The following is a 20,473-nucleotide window of genomic DNA, read 5'->3' on the forward strand; positions in this document are numbered from 1 at the left end:
GCTGCTACTACTGATACTAATAATAACATGGTTACTCCTACTGCTGCTACTATTACTGATAGTGCAGCTGCTACTACTGCTACTAATAATAACACAGTTGCTCCTACTGCTGCTACTATTACTGATGCCGCAGCGGCTACTACTGCTACTAATAATAATACGGTTACTCCTACTGCTGCTACTATTACTGATGCCGCAGCTGCTACTACTGCTACTAATAATAACACGGTTACTCCTACTGCTGCTACTATTACTGATGCCGCAGTTGCTACTACTGCTACTAATAATAACACGGTTACTCCTACTGCTGCTACTATTACTGATGCCGCAGCTGCTACTACTGATACTAATAATAACACGGTTACTCCTACTGCTGCTACTATTACTGATGCCGCAGCTGCTACTACTGCTACTAATAATAACACAGTTACTCCTACTGCTGCTACTATTACTGATACCGCAGCTGCTACTACTGCTACTAATAATAACACGGTTACTCCTACCGCTGCTACTATTACTGATAGTGCAGCTACTACTACTGCTACTAATAATAACACAGTTACTCCTACTGCTGCTACTATTACTGATGCCGCAGCTGCTACTACTGACACTAATAATAACACGGTTACTCCTACTGCTGCTACTATTACTGATAGTGCAGCTACTACTACTGCTACTAATAATAACACAGTTACTCCTACTGCTGCTACTATTACTGATGCTGCAGCTGCTACTACTGACACTAATAATAACACGGTTACTCCTACTGCTGCTACTATTACTGATAGTGCAGCTGCTACTACTGCTACTAATAATAACACGGTTACTCCTACTGCTGCTACTATTACTGATACCGCAGCTGCTACTACTGCTACTAATAATAACACGGTTACTCCTACCGCTGCTACTATTACTGATAGTGCAGCTACTACTACTGCTACTAATAATAACACAGTTACTCCTACTGCTGCTACTATTACTGATGCCGCAGCTGCTACTACTGACACTAATAATAACACGGTTACTCCTACTGCTGCTACTATTACTGATGCCGCAGCTGCTACTACTGATACTAATAATAACACGGTTACTCCTACTGCTGCTACTAGTACTGATGCCGCAGCTGCTACTACTGCTACTAATAATAACACGGTTACTCCTACTGCTGCTATTACTGATGCCGCAGGTGCTACTACTGCTACTAATAATAACACAGTTACTCCAACTGCTACTACTATTACTGATGCTGCAGCTGCTACTACTGCTACTAATAATAACACGGTTACTCCTACTGCTGCTACTATTACTGATGCCGCAGCTGCTACTACTGATACTAATAATAACATGGTTACTTCTACTGCTGCTACTATTACTGATGCCGCAGCAGCTACTACTGCTACTAATAATAACACGGTTACTCCTACTGCTGCTACTATTACTGATGCCGCAGCTGCTACTACTGATACTAATAATAACATGGTTACTTCTACTGCTGCTACTATTACTGATGCCGCAGCAGCTACTACTGCTACTAATAATAACACGGTTAGTCCTACTGCTGCTATTATTGATGCTGCAGCTGCTACTACTGCTACTATAAATAACACGGTTACTCCTACTGCTGCTATTACTGATGCCGCAGCTGCTACTACTGCTACTAATAATAACACGGTTACTCCAACTGCTGCTACTATTACTGATGCCGCAGCTGCTACTACTGCTACTAATAATAACACGGTTACTCCTACTGCTGCTACTATTACTGATACCGCAGCTGCTACTACTTATACCAATAAAAACACGGTTACTCCTACTGCTGCTACTATTACTGATGCCGCAGCTGCTACTACTGCTACTATAAATAACACGGTTACTCCTACTGCTGCTATTACTGATGCCGCAGCTGCTACTACTGCTACTAATAATAACACTGTTACTCCAACTGCTGCTACTATTACTGATGCAGCAGCTGCTACTACTGCTACTAATAATAACACGGTTACTCCTACTGCTGCTACTATTACTGATGCCGCAGCTGCTACTACTGCTACTAATAATAACACGGTTACTCCTACTGCTGCTACTATTACTGATACCGCAGCTGCTGCTACTGCTACTAATAATAACACGGTTACTCCTACTGCTGCTACTATTACTGATACCGCAGCTGCTACTACTGATACTAATATTAACACGGTTACTCCTACTGCTGCTACTATTACTGATACCGCAGCTGCTACTACTGATACTAATAATAACACGGTTACTCCTACTGCTGCTACTATTACTGATAGTGCAGCTGCTACTACTGCTACTAATAATAACACGGTTACTCCTACTGCTGCTACTATTACTGATGCCGCAGCTGCTGCTACTGCTACTAATAATAACACGGTTACTCCTACTGCTGCTACTATTACTGATACCGCAGCTGCTGCTTCTGCTACTAATAATAACACGGTTACTCCTACTGCTGCTACTATTACTGATGCCGCAGCTGCTACTACTGGTACTAATAATAACACGGTTACTCCTACTGCTGCTACTATTACTGATGCCGCAGCTGGTACTACTGATACTAATAATAACACGGTTACTCCTACTGCTGCTACTATTACTGATACCGCAGCTGCTACTACTGCTACTAATAATAACACGGTTACTCCTACTGCTGCTACTATTACTGATAGTGCAGCTGCTACTACTGCTACTAATAATAACACGGTTACTCCAACTGCTGCTACTTTTACTGATACCGCAGCTGCTACTACTGCTACTAATAATAACACGGTTACTCCTACTGCCGCTACTATTACTGATGCCGCAGCTGCTACTACTGCTACTAATAATAACACGGTTACTCCTACTGCTGCTACTATTACTGATGCCGCAGCTGCTACTACTGCTACTAATAATAACACGGTTACTCCTACTGCTGCTACTATTACTGATGCTGCAGCTGCTACTACTGATACTAATAATAACACAGTTACTCCTACTGCTGCTACTATTACTGATACCGCAGCTGCTACTACTGATACTAATAATAACACGGTTACTCCTACTGCTGCTACTATTACTGATGCCGCAGCTGCTACTACTGATACTAATAATAACATGGTTACTTCTACTGCTGCTACTATTACTGATGCCGCAGCTGCTACTACTGCTACTAATAATAACACGGTTACTCCTACTGCTGCTACTATTACTGATGCCGCAGCAGCTACTACTGCTACTAATAATAACACAGTTACTCCTACTGCTGCTACTATTACTGATACCGCAGCTGCTACTACTGATACTAATAATAACACGGTTACTCCTACTGCTGCTACTATTACTGATACCGCAGCTGCTACTACTGATACTAATAATAACATGGTTACTCCTACTGCTGCTACTATTACTGATAGTGCAGCTGCTACTACTGCTACTAATAATAACACAGTTGCTCCTACTGCTGCTACTATTACTGATGCCGCAGCGGCTACTACTGCTACTAATAATAATACGGTTACTCCTACTGCTGCTACTATTACTGATGCCGCAGCTGCTACTACTGCTACTAATAATAACATGGTTACTCCTACTGCTGCTACTATTACTGATGCCGCAGTTGCTACTACTGCTACTAATAATAACACGGTTACTCCTACTGCTGCTACTATTACTGATGCCGCAGCTGCTACTACTGATACTAATAATAACACGGTTACTCCTACTGCTGCTACTATTACTGATGCCGCAGCTGCTACTACTGCTACTAATAATAACACAGTTACTCCTACTGCTGCTACTATTACTGATACCGCAGCTGCTACTACTGCTACTAATAATAACACGGTTACTCCTACCGCTGCTACTATTACTGATAGTGCAGCTACTACTACTGCTACTAATAATAACACAGTTACTCCTACTGCTGCTACTATTACTGATGCCGCAGCTGCTACTACTGACACTAATAATAACACGGTTACTCCTACTGCTGCTACTATTACTGATAGTGCAGCTACTACTACTGCTACTAATAATAACACAGTTACTCCTACTGCTGCTACTATTACTGATGCCGCAGCTGCTGCTACTGACACTAATAATAACACGGTTACTCCTACTGCTGCTACTATTACTGATAGTGCAGCTGCTACTACTGCTACTAATAATAACACGGTTACTCCTACTGCTGCTACTATTACTGATACCGCAGCTGCTACTACTGCTACTAATAATAACACGGTTACTCCTACCGCTGCTACTATTACTGATAGTGCAGCTACTACTACTGCTACTAATAATAACACAGTTACTCCTACTGCTGCTACTATTACTGATGCCGCAGCTGCTACTACTGACACTAATAATAACACGGTTACTCCTACTGCTGCTACTATTACTGATGCCGCAGCTGCTACTACTGATACTAATAATAACACGGTTACTCCTACTGCTGCTACTAGTACTGATGCCGCAGCTGCTACTACTGCTACTAATAATAACACGGTTACTCCTACTGCTGCTATTACTGATGCCGCAGGTGCTACTACTGCTACTAATAATAACACGGTTACTCCAACTGCTACTACTATTACTGATGCTGCAGCTGCTACTACTGCTACTAATAATAACACGGTTACTCCTACTGCTGCTACTATTACTGATGCCGCAGCTGCTACTACTGATACTAATAATAACATGGTTACTTCTACTGCTGCTACTATTACTGATGCCGCAGCAGCTACTACTGCTACTAATAATAACACGGTTACTCCTACTGCTGCTACTATTACTGATGCCGCAGCTGCTACTACTGATACTAATAATAACATGGTTACTTCTACTGCTGCTACTATTACTGATGCCGCAGCAGCTACTACTGCTACTAATAATAACACGGTTAGTCCTACTGCTGCTATTATTGATGCTGCAGCTGCTACTACTGCTACTATAAATAACACGGTTACTCCTACTGCTGCTATTACTGATGCCGCAGCTGCTACTACTGCTACTAATAATAACACGGTTACTCCAACTGCTGCTACTATTACTGATGCCGCAGCTGCTACTACTGCTACTAATAATAACACGGTTACTCCTACTGCTGCTACTATTACTGATACCGCAGCTGCTACTACTTATACCAATAAAAACACGGTTACTCCTACTGCTGCTACTATTACTGATGCCGCAGCTGCTACTACTGCTACTATAAATAACACGGTTACTCCTACTGCTGCTTTTACTGATGCCGCAGCTGCTACTACTGCTACTAAAAATAACACTGTTACTCCAACTGCTGCTACTATTACTGATGCAGCAGCTGCTACTACTGCTACTAATAATAACACGGTTACTCCTACTGCTGCTACTATTACTGATGCCGCAGCTGCTACTACTGATACTAATAATAAGACGGTTACTCCTACTGCTGCTACTATTACTGATACCGCAGCTGCTACTACTGAATCTAATAATAACACGGTTACTCCTACTGCTGCTACTATTACTGATGCCGCAGCTGCTACTACTGACACTAATAATAACACGGTTACTCCTACTGCTGCTACTATTACTGATGCCGCAGCTGCTACTACTGATACTAATAATAACATGGTTACTTCTACTGCTGCTACTATTACTGATGCCGCAGCTGCTACTACTGCTACTAATAATAACACGGTTACTCCTACTGCTGCTACTATTACTGATTCCGCAGCAGCTACTACTGCTACTAATAATAACACAGTTACTCCTACTGCTGCTACTATTACTGATACCGCAGCTGCTACTACTGATACTAATAATAACACGGTTACTCCTACTGCTGCTACTATTACTGATACCGCAGCTGCTACTACTGATACTAATAATAACATGGTTACTCCTACTGCTGCTACTATTACTGATAGTGCAGCTGCTACTACTGCTACTAATAATAACACAGTTGCTCCTACTGCTGCTACTATTACTGATGCCGCAGCGGCTACTACTGCTACTAATAATAATACGGTTACTCCTACTGCTGCTACTATTACTGATGCCGCAGCTGCTACTACTGCTACTAATAATAACACGGTTACTCCTACTGCTGCTACTATTACTGATGCCGCAGTTGCTACTACTGCTACTAATAATAACACGGTTACTCCTACTGCTGCTACTATTACTGATGCCGCAGCTGCTACTACTGATACTAATAATAACACGGTTACTCCTACTGCTGCTACTATTACTGATGCCGCAGCTGCTACTACTGCTACTAATAATAACACAGTTACTCCTACTGCTGCTACTATTACTGATACCGCAGCTGCTACTACTGCTACTAATAATAACACGGTTACTCCTACCGCTGCTACTATTACTGATAGTGCAGCTACTACTACTGCTACTAATAATAACACAGTTACTCCTACTGCTGCTACTATTACTGATGCCGCAGCTGCTACTACTGACACTAATAATAACACGGTTACTCCTACTGCTGCTACTATTACTGATAGTGCAGCTACTACTACTGCTACTAATAATAACACAGTTACTCCTACTGCTGCTACTATTACTGATGCTGCAGCTGCTACTACTGACACTAATAATAACACGGTTACTCCTACTGCTGCTACTATTACTGATAGTGCAGCTGCTACTACTGCTACTAATAATAACACGGTTACTCCTACTGCTGCTACTATTACTGATACCGCAGCTGCTACTACTGCTACTAATAATAACACGGTTACTCCTACCGCTGCTACTATTACTGATAGTGCAGCTACTACTACTGCTACTAATAATAACACAGTTACTCCTACTGCTGCTACTATTACTGATGCCGCAGCTGCTACTACTGACACTAATAATAACACGGTTACTCCTACTGCTGCTACTATTACTGATGCCGCAGCTGCTACTACTGATACTAATAATAACACGGTTACTCCTACTGCTGCTACTAGTACTGATGCCGCAGCTGCTACTACTGCTACTAATAATAACACGGTTACTCCTACTGCTGCTATTACTGATGCCGCAGGTGCTACTACTGCTACTAATAATAACACAGTTACTCCAACTGCTACTACTATTACTGATGCTGCAGCTGCTACTACTGCTACTAATAATAACACGGTTACTCCTACTGCTGCTACTATTACTGATGCCGCAGCTGCTACTACTGATACTAATAATAACATGGTTACTTCTACTGCTGCTACTATTACTGATGCCGCAGCAGCTACTACTGCTACTAATAATAACACGGTTACTCCTACTGCTGCTACTATTACTGATGCCGCAGCTGCTACTACTGATACTAATAATAACACGGTTACTCCTACTGCTGCTACTATTACTGATGCCGCAGCTGCTACTACTGCTACTAATAATAACACAGTTACTCCTACTGCTGCTACTATTACTGATACCGCAGCTGCTACTACTGCTACTAATAATAACACGGTTACTCCTACCGCTGCTACTATTACTGATAGTGCAGCTACTACTACTGCTACTAATAATAACACAGTTACTCCTACTGCTGCTACTATTACTGATGCCGCAGCTGCTACTACTGACACTAATAATAACACGGTTACTCCTACTGCTGCTACTATTACTGATAGTGCAGCTACTACTACTGCTACTAATAATAACACGGTTACTCCTACTGCTGCTACTATTACTGATGCCGCAGCTGCTACTACTGATACTAATAATAACATGGTTACTTCTACTGCTGCTACTATTACTGATGCCGCAGCAGCTACTACTGCTACTAATAATAACACGGTTACTCCTACTGCTGCTACTATTACTGATGCCGCAGCTGCTACTACTGCTACTAATATTAACACGGTTACTCCTACTGCTGCTACTATTACTGATGCCGCAGTTGCTACTACTGCTACTAATAATAACACGGTTACTCCTACTGCTGCTACTATTACTGATGCCGCAGCTGCTACTACTGATACTAATAATAACACGGTTACTCCTACTGCTGCTACTATTACTGATGCCGCAGCTGCTACTACTGCTACTAATAATAACACAGTTACTCCTACTGCTGCTACTATTACTGATACCGCAGCTGCTACTACTGCTACTAATAATAACACGGTTACTCCTACTGCTGCTACTATTACTGATAGTGCAGCTGCTGCTACTGCTGCTAATAATAACACAGTTACTCCTACTGCTGCTACTATTACTGATGCCGCAGCTGCTACTACTGACACTAATAATAACACGGTTACTCCAACTGCTGCTACTATTACTGATGCCGCAGCTGCTACTACTGATACTAATAATAACACGGTTACTCCTACTGCTGCTACTATTACTGATGCCGCAGCTGCTACTACTGCTACTAATAATAACACGGTTACTCCTACTGCTGCTATTACTGATGCCGCAGCTGCTACTACTGCTACTAATAATAACATGGTTACTCCAACTGCTGCTACTATTACTGATGCTGCAGCTGCTACTACTGCTACTAATAATAACACGGTTACTCCTACTGCTGCTACTATTACTGATGCCGCAGCTGCTACTACTGCTACTAATAATAACACGGTTACTCCAACTGCTACTACTATTACTGATGCTGCAGCTGCTACTACTGCTACTAATAATAACACGGTTACTCCTACTGCTGCTACTATTACTGATGCCGCAGCTGCTACTACTGATACTAATAATAACATGGTTACTTCTACTGCTGCTACTATTACTGATGCCGCAGCAGCTACTACTGCTACTAATAATAACACGGTTACTCCTACTGCTGCTACTATTACTGATGCCGCAGCTGCTACTACTGATACTAATAATAACATGGTTACTTCTACTGCTGCTACTATTACTGATGCCGCAGCAGCTACTACTGCTACTAATAATAACACGGTTAGTCCTACTGCTGCTATTATTGATGCTGCAGCTGCTACTACTGCTACTATAAATAACACGGTTACTCCTACTGCTGCTATTACTGATGCCGCAGCTGCTACTACTGCTACTAATAATAACACGGTTACTCCAACTGCTGCTACTATTACTGATGCCGCAGCTGCTACTACTGCTACTAATAATAACACGGTTACTCCTACTGCTGCTACTATTACTGATACCGCAGCTGCTACTACTTATACCAATAAAAACACGGTTACTCCTACTGCTGCTACTATTACTGATGCCGCAGCTGCTACTACTGCTACTATAAATAACACGGTTACTCCTACTGCTGCTATTACTGATGCCGCAGCTGCTACTACTGCTACTAATAATAACACTGTTACTCCAACTGCTGCTACTATTACTGATGCAGCAGCTGCTACTACTGCTACTAATAATAACACGGTTACTCCTACTGCTGCTACTATTACTGATGCCGCAGCTGCTACTACTGATACTAATAATAACACGGTTACTCCTACTGCTGCTACTATTACTGATACCGCAGCTGCTACTACTGAATCTAATAATAACACGGTTACTCCTACTGCTGCTACTATTACTGATGACGCAGCTGCTTCTACTAACACTAATAATAACACGGTTACTCCTACTGCTGCTACTATTACTGATGCCGCAGCTGCTACTACTGATACTAATAATAACATGGTTACTTCTACTGCTGCTACTATTACTGATGCCGCAGCTGCTACTACTGCTACTAATAATAACACGGTTACTCCTACTGCTGCTACTATTACTGATGCCGCAGCAGCTACTACTGCTACTAATAATAACACAGTTACTCCTACTGCTGCTACTATTACTGATACCGCAGCTGCTACTACTGATACTAATAATAACACGGTTACTCCTACTGCTGCTACTATTACTGATACCGCAGCTGCTACTACTGATACTAATAATAACATGGTTACTCCTACTGCTGCTACTATTACTGATAGTGCAGCTGCTACTACTGCTACTAATAATAACACAGTTGCTCCTACTGCTGCTACTATTACTGATGCCGCAGCGGCTACTACTGCTACTAATAATAATACGGTTACTCCTACTGCTGCTACTATTACTGATGCCGCAGCTGCTACTACTGCTACTAATATTAACACGGTTACTCCTACTGCTGCTACTATTACTGATGCCGCAGTTGCTACTACTGCTACTAATAATAACACGGTTACTCCTACTGCTGCTACTATTACTGATGCCGCAGCTGCTACTACTGATACTAATAATAACACGGTTACTCCTACTGCTGCTACTATTACTGATGCCGCAGCTGCTACTACTGCTACTAATAATAACACAGTTACTCCTACTGCTGCTACTATTACTGATACCGCAGCTGCTACTACTGCTACTAATAATAACACGGTTACTCCTACCGCTGCTACTATTACTGATAGTGCAGCTACTACTACTGCTACTAATAATAACACAGTTACTCCTACTGCTGCTACTATTACTGATGCCGCAGCTGCTACTACTGACACTAATAATAACACGGTTACTCCTACTGCTGCTACTATTACTGATAGTGCAGCTACTACTACTGCTACTAATAATAACACAGTTACTCCTACTGCTGCTACTATTACTGATGCTGCAGCTGCTACTACTGACACTAATAATAACACGGTTACTCCTACTGCTGCTACTATTACTGATAGTGCAGCTGCTACTACTGCTACTAATAATAACACGGTTACTCCTACTGCTGCTACTATTACTGATACCGCAGCTGCTACTACTGCTACTAATAATAACACGGTTACTCCTACCGCTGCTACTATTACTGATAGTGCAGCTACTACTACTGCTACTAATAATAACACAGTTACTCCTACTGCTGCTACTATTACTGATGCCGCAGCTGCTACTACTGACACTAATAATAACACGGTTACTCCTACTGCTGCTACTATTACTGATGCCGCAGCTGCTACTACTGATACTAATAATAACACGGTTACTCCTACTGCTGCTACTAGTACTGATGCCGCAGCTGCTACTACTGCTACTAATAATAACACGGTTACTCCTACTGCTGCTATTACTGATGCCGCAGGTGCTACTACTGCTACTAATAATAACACAGTTACTCCAACTGCTACTACTATTACTGATGCTGCAGCTGCTACTACTGCTACTAATAATAACACGGTTACTCCTACTGCTGCTACTATTACTGATGCCGCAGCTGCTACTACTGCTACTAATAATAACACGGTTACTCCTACTGCTGCTACTATTACTGATGCCGCAGCTGCTACTACTGATACTAATAATAACACGGTTACTCCTACTGCTGCTACTATTACTGATGCCGCAGCTGCTACTACTGCTACTAATAATAACACGGTTACTCCTACTGCTGCTACTATTACTGATAGTGCAGCTGCTACTACTGCTACTAATAATAACACAGTTACTCCTACTGCTGCTACTATTACTGATACCGCAGCTGCTACTACTGCTACTAATAATAACACGGTTACTCCTACTGCTGCTACTATTACTGATAGTGCAGCTGCTGCTACTGCTGCTAATAATAACACAGTTACTCCTACTGCTGCTACTATTACTGATGCCGCAGCTGCTACTACTGACACTAATAATAACACGGTTACTCCAACTGCTGCTACTATTACTGATGCCGCAGCTGCTACTACTGATACTAATAATAACACGGTTACTCCTACTGCTGCTACTATTACTGATGCCGCAGCTGCTACTACTGCTACTAATAATAACACGGTTACTCCTACTGCTGCTATTACTGATGCCGCAGCTGCTACTACTGCTACTAATAATAACATGGTTACTCCAACTGCTGCTACTATTACTGATGCTGCAGCTGCTACTACTGCTACTAATAATAACACGGTTACTCCTACTGCTGCTACTATTACTGATGCCGCAGCTGCTACTACTGCTACTAATAATAACACGGTTACTCCAACTGCTACTACTATTACTGATGCTGCAGCTGCTACTACTGCTACTAATAATAACACGGTTACTCCTACTGCTGCTACTATTACTGATGCCGCAGCTGCTACTACTGATACTAATAATAACATGGTTACTTCTACTGCTGCTACTATTACTGATGCCGCAGCAGCTACTACTGCTACTAATAATAACACGGTTACTCCTACTGCTGCTACTATTACTGATGCCGCAGCTGCTACTACTGATACTAATAATAACATGGTTACTTCTACTGCTGCTACTATTACTGATGCCGCAGCAGCTACTACTGCTACTAATAATAACACGGTTAGTCCTACTGCTGCTATTATTGATGCTGCAGCTGCTACTACTGCTACTATAAATAACACGGTTACTCCTACTGCTGCTATTACTGATGCCGCAGCTGCTACTACTGCTACTAATAATAACACGGTTACTCCAACTGCTGCTACTATTACTGATGCCGCAGCTGCTACTACTGCTACTAATAATAACACGGTTACTCCTACTGCTGCTACTATTACTGATACCGCAGCTGCTACTACTTATACCAATAAAAACACGGTTACTCCTACTGCTGCTACTATTACTGATGCCGCAGCTGCTACTACTGCTACTATAAATAACACGGTTACTCCTACTGCTGCTATTACTGATGCCGCAGCTGCTACTACTGCTACTAATAATAACACTGTTACTCCAACTGCTGCTACTATTACTGATGCAGCAGCTGCTACTACTGCTACTAATAATAACACGGTTACTCCTACTGCTGCTACTATTACTGATGCCGCAGCTGCTACTACTGATACTAATAATAACACGGTTACTCCTACTGCTGCTACTATTACTGATACCGCAGCTGCTACTACTGAATCTAATAATAACACGGTTACTCCTACTGCTGCTACTATTACTGATGACGCAGCTGCTTCTACTAACACTAATAATAACACGGTTACTCCTACTGCTGCTACTATTACTGATGCCGCAGCTGCTACTACTGATACTAATAATAACATGGTTACTTCTACTGCTGCTACTATTACTGATGCCGCAGCTGCTACTACTGCTACTAATAATAACACGGTTACTCCTACTGCTGCTACTATTACTGATGCCGCAGCAGCTACTACTGCTACTAATAATAACACAGTTACTCCTACTGCTGCTACTATTACTGATACCGCAGCTGCTACTACTGATACTAATAATAACACGGTTACTCCTACTGCTGCTACTATTACTGATACCGCAGCTGCTACTACTGATACTAATAATAACATGGTTACTCCTACTGCTGCTACTATTACTGATAGTGCAGCTGCTACTACTGCTACTAATAATAACACAGTTGCTCCTACTGCTGCTACTATTACTGATGCCGCAGCGGCTACTACTGCTACTAATAATAATACGGTTACTCCTACTGCTGCTACTATTACTGATGCCGCAGCTGCTACTACTGCTACTAATAATAACACGGTTACTCCTACTGCTGCTACTATTACTGATGCCGCAGTTGCTACTACTGCTACTAATAATAACACGGTTACTCCTACTGCTGCTACTATTACTGATGCCGCAGCTGCTACTACTGATACTAATAATAACACGGTTACTCCTACTGCTGCTACTATTACTGATGCCGCAGCTGCTACTACTGCTACTAATAATAACACAGTTACTCCTACTGCTGCTACTATTACTGATACCGCAGCTGCTACTACTGCTACTAATAATAACACGGTTACTCCTACCGCTGCTACTATTACTGATAGTGCAGCTACTACTACTGCTACTAATAATAACACAGTTACTCCTACTGCTGCTACTATTACTGATGCCGCAGCTGCTACTACTGACACTAATAATAACACGGTTACTCCTACTGCTGCTACTATTACTGATAGTGCAGCTACTACTACTGCTACTAATAATAACACAGTTACTCCTACTGCTGCTACTATTACTGATGCTGCAGCTGCTACTACTGACACTAATAATAACACGGTTACTCCTACTGCTGCTACTATTACTGATAGTGCAGCTGCTACTACTGCTACTAATAATAACACGGTTACTCCTACTGCTGCTACTATTACTGATACCGCAGCTGCTACTACTGCTACTAATAATAACACGGTTACTCCTACCGCTGCTACTATTACTGATAGTGCAGCTACTACTACTGCTACTAATAATAACACAGTTACTCCTACTGCTGCTACTATTACTGATGCCGCAGCTGCTACTACTGACACTAATAATAACACGGTTACTCCTACTGCTGCTACTATTACTGATGCCGCAGCTGCTACTACTGATACTAATAATAACACGGTTACTCCTACTGCTGCTACTAGTACTGATGCCGCAGCTGCTACTACTGCTACTAATAATAACACGGTTACTCCTACTGCTGCTATTACTGATGCCGCAGGTGCTACTACTGCTACTAATAATAACACAGTTACTCCAACTGCTACTACTATTACTGATGCTGCAGCTGCTACTACTGCTACTAATAATAACACGGTTACTCCTACTGCTGCTACTATTACTGATGCCGCAGCTGCTACTACTGATACTAATAATAACATGGTTACTTCTACTGCTGCTACTATTACTGATGCCGCAGCAGCTACTACTGCTACTAATAATAACACGGTTACTCCTACTGCTGCTACTATTACTGATGCCGCAGCTGCTACTACTGATACTAATAATAACATGGTTACTTCTACTGCTGCTACTATTACTGATGCCGCAGCAGCTACTACTGCTACTAATAATAACACGGTTAGTCCTACTGCTGCTATTATTGATGCTGCAGCTGCTACTACTGCTACTATAAATAACACGGTTACTCCTACTGCTGCTATTACTGATGCCGCAGCTGCTACTACTGCTACTAATAATAACACGGTTACTCCAACTGCTGCTACTATTACTGATGCCGCAGCTGCTACTACTGCTACTAATAATAACACGGTTACTCCTACTGCTGCTACTATTACTGATACCGCAGCTGCTACTACTTATACCAATAAAAACACGGTTACTCCTACTGCTGCTACTATTACTGATGCCGCAGCTGCTACTACTGCTACTATAAATAACACGGTTACTCCTACTGCTGCTATTACTGATGCCGCAGCTGCTACTACTGCTACTAATAATAACACTGTTACTCCAACTGCTGCTACTATTACTGATGCAGCAGCTGCTACTACTGCTACTAATAATAACACGGTTACTCCTACTGCTGCTACTATTACTGATGCCGCAGCTGCTACTACTGCTACTAATAATAACACGGTTACTCCTACTGCTGCTACTATTACTGATACCGCAGCTGCTGCTACTGCTACTAATAATAACACGGTTACTCCTACTGCTGCTACTATTACTGATACCGCAGCTGCTACTACTGATACTAATATTAACACGGTTACTCCTACTGCTGCTACTATTACTGATACCGCAGCTGCTACTACTGATACTAATAATAACACGGTTACTCCTACTGCTGCTACTATTACTGATAGTGCAGCTGCTACTACTGCTACTAATAATAACACAGTTACTCCTACTGCTGCTACTATTACTGATGCCGCAGCGGCTACTACTGCTACTAATAATAACACGGTTACTCCTACTGCTGCTACTATTACTGATGCCGCAGCTGCTACTACTGCTACTAATAATAACACGGTTACTCCTACTGCTGCTACTATTACTGATGCCGCAGCTGCTACTACTGCTACTAATAATAACACGGTTACTCCTACTGCTGCTACTATTACTGATGCCGCAGCTGCTACTACTGATACTAATAATAACACGGTTACTCCTACTGCTGCTACTATTACTGATGCCGCAGCTGCTACTACTGCTACTAATAATAACACGGTTACTCCTACTGCTGCTACTATTACTGATAGTGCAGCTGCTACTACTGCTACTAATAATAACACAGTTACTCCTACTGCTGCTACTATTACTGATACCGCAGCTGCTACTACTGCTACTAATAATAACACGGTTACTCCTACTGCTGCTACTATTACTGATAGTGCAGCTGCTGCTACTGCTGCTAATAATAACACAGTTACTCCTACTGCTGCTACTATTACTGATGCCGCAGCTGCTACTACTGACACTAATAATAACACGGTTACTCCAACTGCTGCTACTATTACTGATGCCGCAGCTGCTACTACTGATACTAATAATAACACGGTTACTCCTACTGCTGCTACTATTACTGATGCCGCAGCTGCTACTACTGCTACTAATAATAACACGGTTACTCCTACTGCTGCTATTACTGATGCCGCAGCTGCTACTACTGCTACTAATAATAACATGGTTACTCCAACTGCTGCTACTATTACTGATGCTGCAGCTGCTACTACTGCTACTAATAATAACACGGTTACTCCTACTGCTGCTACTATTACTGATGCCGCAGCTGCTACTACTGCTACTAATAATAACACGGTTACTCCTACTGCTGCTATTACTGATGCCGCAGCTGCTACTACTGCTACTAATAATAACACAGTTACTCCTACTGCTGCTACTATTACTGATGCCGCAGCTGCTACTACTGCTAATAACACGGTTACTCCTACTGCTGCTATTACTGATGCCGCAGCTGCGTCTACTGCTACTAATAATAACACGGTTACTCCTACTGCTGCTATTACTGATGCCGCAGCTGCGTCTACTGCTACTAATAATAACACGGTTACTCCTACTGCTGCTATTACTGATGCCGCAGCTGCGTCTACTGCTACTAATAATAACACGGTTACTCCTACTGCTGCTACTATTACCGATGCCGCAGCTGCTACTACTGCTACTAATAACAACACGGTTACTCCTACTGCTGCTACTATTACTGATACCGCAGCTGCTACTACTGCTACTAATAATAACACGGTTACTCCTACTGCTGCTACTATTACTGATGCCGCAGCTGCTTCTACTGCTACTAATAATGACACGGTTACTCCTACTGCTGCTACTATTACTGATACCGCAGCTGCTACTACTACTAATATGCTACTACTACTGGTACTACTACTGCTACTGCTACTACTACTGCGGCTACTGCAACTATTACTAGTAATAGTAATAATACTAGTAATAATAATAATACTAGTAATAAACTACTACTGCTACTGCTTCAATTACTACTATTCTTACTACAACTACTGTGACTGCTTCTACTGCTACTAATACTGCTACTACTACTGCTGCTGCTACAACTGCTGTGGCTACTGCAACTATTACTAGTAATAATAATACTAGTAATAAACTACTACTGCTTTGATTACTACTACTCTTACTACAACTACTGTGACTGCTTCTACTGCTACTAATACTGCTACTACTACTACTGATGATACTACTACAACTGCTATGAATGCTTCCGCTGCTTCTACTAGTACTGCTACTCCTGTTACTACTACTAAAACTGCTACTACTGCCACTGCTACTACTGCTACTGCTGCTGCTTGTACTGCTGCTACCACTGCTTCTTCTACAACTGCTGCAACTACTACTGCTGTTATTACCACTTAAAATATTGCTACTAATAATAGTAATAATACTGCTACTATTACTATCACTTATACTACTCATCCTTCTACTACTACTACTATTACTACTACTACTACTAATGCACTACTACTACTACCACTGCAGCTGATGTTACCATACCTACTAATAATAATGCTGCTACTACTACTACTACTGCTATTCCTGCTGGTACTACTACTGCTACTACAACTACTGTTACTGCTACTACTACTAATACTGCTGCTACTACTACTGTGACTAATAATACTGCTACTACTGCTGCCACTGCTACTACTAATACTACTACTGATACGAGTACCACCACTATTACAAATGCTGCAACTACTACTGCTCCTACTACTGCTGCTGCTGCTACTAAAAATAATAACAGTGTTACTACTGCTGATTCTACTACTTTTACTACTACTAATATTAATAATAATAAATGGCAAAATACAAAACAAATAGCCATACAAAGCATATAACATCATAATATAACATAGCACGGTATGCATATCATAAGGCACTGTGTATAACACAGCATAATCTAACACAATTGAAAGATTTAGCCCTGGAATGCTCCGTATGCCATTGCTCAGCCTATTGCACGGCCTAGCAAATATTAGGAGAGCATAGCACATGAGTGCATAATATAACATACGTAGCACCTTATAACATAGCGCACTGCATACTGCATACTTTAGAAGGTAGCATAGGACAGCACCAACGATTAAGGCAATGCATAGTGTACCACGGTATAGTATACACCACTACATCACATGGCATAGCTCTGCATTGCATATAACAGGATGCCATATCATAATATACCGTACTACATAGCATAACAAAACCTACAGTATTTACACCATGGCATAGTAGAGCAGAGCATAGCATAAGATAGAACACTACATAACACAACATAGCATAACAAAACACACTACAAAGCAGTGTACGTCACAGTATATCAGACAGTAACATATGGCCCTTTATAGCATAACATAGCATAGCTCCAAAGAATACAGCGCTGTGCAATGTATCATAGCATATAGCATGAGGAGCATAGTACTAGACAGTATAATACGACAGACGGCGCTGCATTGCAGAGTATTGCACAACGAGTCATTCGAAACCAAAGTACTGCATACCATAGCATGTTCCTGGAAAGCACAGTGTACAGCATTGCATAAAATAATATATCGTAGCATAATATGAGTACACCCTACAGCCCTACAGAGCACAGAATCGCATAACATAGGCTAACTCGGCATAGTACTGCATAACAGAAGGACAGCACTGTATAGCATAGCCTAATTCAGCATATTACTTGATAGCACAACACTGTATATCATAGCATACCGCCGCAAAGTACTGCATAGCAGAAGCACAGCACTGTATATTATAGCCTATTATGTATATTATAGCTACTGCATAGCACCGCCCATGTCATAGTACAACACAGAACAGCAGAGGGCTACATAGTCTAACTCGGCACAGGACTGTATAGCAATAGTGCAGACAGCACTGCATAGCATAGCCTAACACAGCACAGTACTGCATAGCAGAAGCACAGCACTACATATCATAGCCTAAAACAGCAAAGTACTGCATATCAGTAGTACCGCACAACACTGTATATCATAGCTTAACACAGCATAGTACAACATAGCACCAGAGCGCTGCATGCCATAGCATAACATGAAACAGCAGAGCGATGCATGCCATAGCATAACATGAAACAGCAGAGCGCTGCATGCCATAGCATAACATGAAACAGCAGAGCGCTGCATGCCATAGCATAACATGAAACAGCAGAGCGCTGCATGCCATAGCATAACATGAAACAGCAGAGCGCTGCATGCCATAGCATAACATGAAACAGCAGAGCGCTGCATGCCATAGCATAACATGAAACAGCAGAGCGCTGCATGCCATAGCCTGCCTCGGAACAGAACTGTATAACAGTAGTACAAACAGCACTGTAAAGCATAGCCTAATACAGCATAAAACGCAGTGGCACAGCACAGCACTGTATACCTTAGCATAACACAGCATAGTACCAGACACAGCAGTAGCACTGAGCAGCACTGTACAGCACAGCGTAATACAGCATAAAACGTCATAGCAGTAGCATAGCACTGTATATCATAGCATAACACAGCATACTACTACATAGCAGCAGTGCAGCACAACACTGTATAGCAGAGCCGAACACAGCATAGTAGTGCATAGCGCAGCACAGCACTGCCTATCATAGCACAGTACGGTACACAGGAGCACTGCATAGCCTAACCTGCCGGGGTATGACGTCACCCAACCTGCACAGCATTGAGTGCATGCCTCATCCATAGACCGTGCACAGCACAGCGTGAACGCGGCGCACAGACACCCCCCCAGACTTGCCTTGCCCCCGTCCCGGGTGTCGGCTCCCACGTCCGCGCTAGCCTCTTCCTGGGGTGTCATGGTGCGCCCCCCGCTGTCCTTCGAGGCACATCGTCTCCCCCTCGGGTGCGGGTCCGCGGCGCCCACACTCGCCTCCCGTCATTCATACTCAGCTCAGTGTGAGAGAGGATGAGGGCGGCACTCTCTCCCGGCGCACCCTCACACTGAGTGAGTGAGCGTGTTGAGTGAGTGAGTGTCTCTGCCGACTCTGCCAAGAGATGCAGGGGGGGGGGGGAGGCAGCGCTCTTCTCTGGGCACTCCGGGGACTCAGTGAGTGAAGCCGCAGTGAGTAAAGCACACAGGGGACGGGTGTAACGAAGTCCAGCCCCCTTCTCTGGTGAGCCTCAGAGTCAGCGTGTGAGGCGGCTGGGAGTGCGCCTGACCGGCGTCGACAGGGATGGAGTGAGAGAAAGCACTCTTCTCGGTGACCCTCACTCAGTGAGTGAGGCTGGCCAGTATTATCCGTGTTCCGTGAAGTCCAGCCCTC

General features: G+C 42.7%; 1 protein-coding gene across 2 annotated transcripts in view; it reads right to left on the reverse strand.

Annotated features, from left to right (window-relative positions):
• Positions 1-20,151, reverse strand: part of LOC144752187 (rho GTPase-activating protein 20-like) — a 499,614-nt gene extending 479,463 nt beyond the window's left edge. For both annotated transcript variants that reach the window (XM_078640127.1, XM_078640125.1), the window contains exon 1: positions 19,948-20,151. In XM_078640127.1, coding sequence (XP_078496253.1) covers positions 19,948-20,007 — 60 coding nt within the window. In that variant the 5' untranslated portion in view covers positions 20,008-20,151. The remainder of the gene's footprint in view (positions 1-19,947) is intronic.
• Positions 20,152-20,473: the final 322 nt, after the last annotated feature.

Source organism: Lissotriton helveticus, chromosome 4_2, assembly GCF_964261635.1.
Source record: "Lissotriton helveticus chromosome 4_2, aLisHel1.1, whole genome shotgun sequence".
Classification (NCBI taxonomy): Eukaryota; Metazoa; Chordata; class Amphibia; order Caudata; family Salamandridae; genus Lissotriton; species Lissotriton helveticus.